This window comes from Lagopus leucura, unplaced genomic scaffold, assembly GCF_019238085.1.
Source record: "Lagopus leucura isolate 7727_CA_CO unplaced genomic scaffold, USGS_WTPT01 Super-Scaffold_100059, whole genome shotgun sequence".
In the NCBI taxonomy this organism is placed as follows: domain Eukaryota; kingdom Metazoa; phylum Chordata; class Aves; order Galliformes; family Phasianidae; genus Lagopus; species Lagopus leucura.
Genome location: NW_024962305.1, coordinates 1,211,643 through 1,213,490, shown reverse-complemented (window position 1 = coordinate 1,213,490; position 1,848 = coordinate 1,211,643). Strand labels below are relative to the sequence as shown.

The 1,848-nt window shown below is 58.7% G+C and overlaps 1 protein-coding gene across 1 annotated transcript in view; it reads right to left on the bottom strand.

Annotated features, from left to right (window-relative positions):
* The window catches only part of LOC122188342 (vasoactive intestinal polypeptide receptor 1-like), a 6,509-nt gene extending 6,024 nt beyond the window's left edge, over positions 1 to 485 (bottom strand). The window contains exon 1 of the mRNA XM_042886548.1: positions 420 to 485. Within this exon, the coding sequence (XP_042742482.1) occupies positions 420 to 485 (66 nt within the window). The remainder of the gene's footprint in view (positions 1 to 419) is intronic.
* Positions 486 to 1,848: the final 1,363 nt, after the last annotated feature.

Genomic DNA, 1,848 nt, shown 5'->3' with positions numbered 1-1,848 from the left:
TCCCTTTCCCTTTCCCTTTCCCTTTCCCTTTCCCTTTCCCTTTCCCTTTCCCTTTCCCTTTCCCTTTCCCTTTCCCTTTCCCTTTCCCTTTCCCTTTCCCTTTCCCTTCTTTCCTTCTCCCTCCCTTCCTCCCTTCCTTCCCCCATCCCCTCTCCCAATCCCCCATATCACCAAAACACACACAGCAGCACTGGCACCACCCCACAGCACTCCATGGAGTTTTCTCCCCATCAAGGACTCTGGAGCACCTTGTCCCATACCGAGTTGGTGTCACAACCCCGGGGTGGGATGGACGTGCAGGGGACTCCTGACCCCCTGGGCTCACTCCACCAGGACTGTGGGTGCTACACTCTCCACGGTGCCACAGGCAGGCACCGCCACCCCGTCCCCCCGTAATGCCCCCCCTGGGACACACTTACCTGCAGCATCAGCAGGGCGAGCAGCAGCAGCACGCAGGAGCCGGGGCTCAACCACGGGCACCCCATGGTGGGAGGCAGCCCCGTGCCACCCCGCTCAGTCCCCAAGGGGCTGCGGACGGCCCCGCTCCTCCCTCATGGCCCTGGGCACGGGGTCCCGGCTCCAGCAGTGACCCTGCTCCCCTCACCCCTTTCCCTTCTCCTTCCCAACCCTATCCTTCCCCCAGATCCCTCCAAACCGCTTTCCCGCAGCGGATGCTCAATCCCTTACAGAGTCCCTGACCCTCTCCCTGTGCCCCCCAGCCCCGCTGTCCCTGCGCTGCCCACAGCTCCGTCTCTCAGCCAGACTGAATGTCACAGCCCCGGCGATGTGCAGGCTCCGCCTTCAGCTCCCCCTCCCCATGCACGGGGCTGAATGCACGGATCACCCAGCCTGGCACTGCCCACCACCCCGTTATCTGCACCCCTTGGGGTCCGCCCCCCCCCAGTCGGGCATGCACAGCAGGGCTGCAGAGTTCGTTTGCTACTTGGATGCTGCTGAGCTTGGAAACCTGATGTCCAAAGGGTTTGGGAAGCGGGGTGCAGGCAGGGTGCAGAGGGGGGCAAAGAAGGTGGGGATCCCAAAGGGGATGCTGTGATGGTGTGCACGCAGCTGTGACAACGCATGGCCTGATTCATGCATACACACAGGGCAGGAGCGTTCCTGCAAGTCCTTACCATGGGGGGACACCCCAAAATCCCTCCCCAAATGCCTCTGCTTACCCAGAAGGGCTGCGGGCTGGGTGCGTGGCAGGCAGGATGACCTGAACTCTGCCCCATCTGTGCATTGGCCGAAGCTCTCAGTAGGCTGCCTTGTCCTCTAGAAATCTCAGAAAAGTGCAATGGGGGCACTGCAATCTCAGCTGATGAGAACAACTGCCAAACCAGAGCAGAATGGTTGTACCGATCACCCAGCACAGTTCACCTCGTCGTCCAAAGGAGCGGTAGCACAAATGCAGCTAAAAAATGCAAAGGAAGCAACCAGGCCCTTAATATTTAAAGCCATTTGTGCGGTGTTATTAGGAGTGACCGATGCTGCTCTTGCAGGCACAGCTCTGATCCTGCAGTTCTATTGACACAAAGAGCCTCCGGGACCCGGACAGCCTCATTACCATCTCATAGTTTCCAGCAAAATGCTAACACCCAATTTCAATCATTTAATTTCCCAACAGCACGGAAACAAGCAATGAGTGGCAGCTTTATCAGAGATCTGAAAGCAAATAAAATGGTTCCGGGTGCAAATAAGCCCACACTCATGCTGGCACAGTGGAGTGGAGGGGGGAAGGAGGGGAGTGTTGGCCCCAAGACACCCAGGTGTCCCCACAGAACTGGTTTCTTTGGTGCCACCTGGTGGCACCCAGTTTGAGAGGTGGTTGGCTTCGATCAGTGGGAA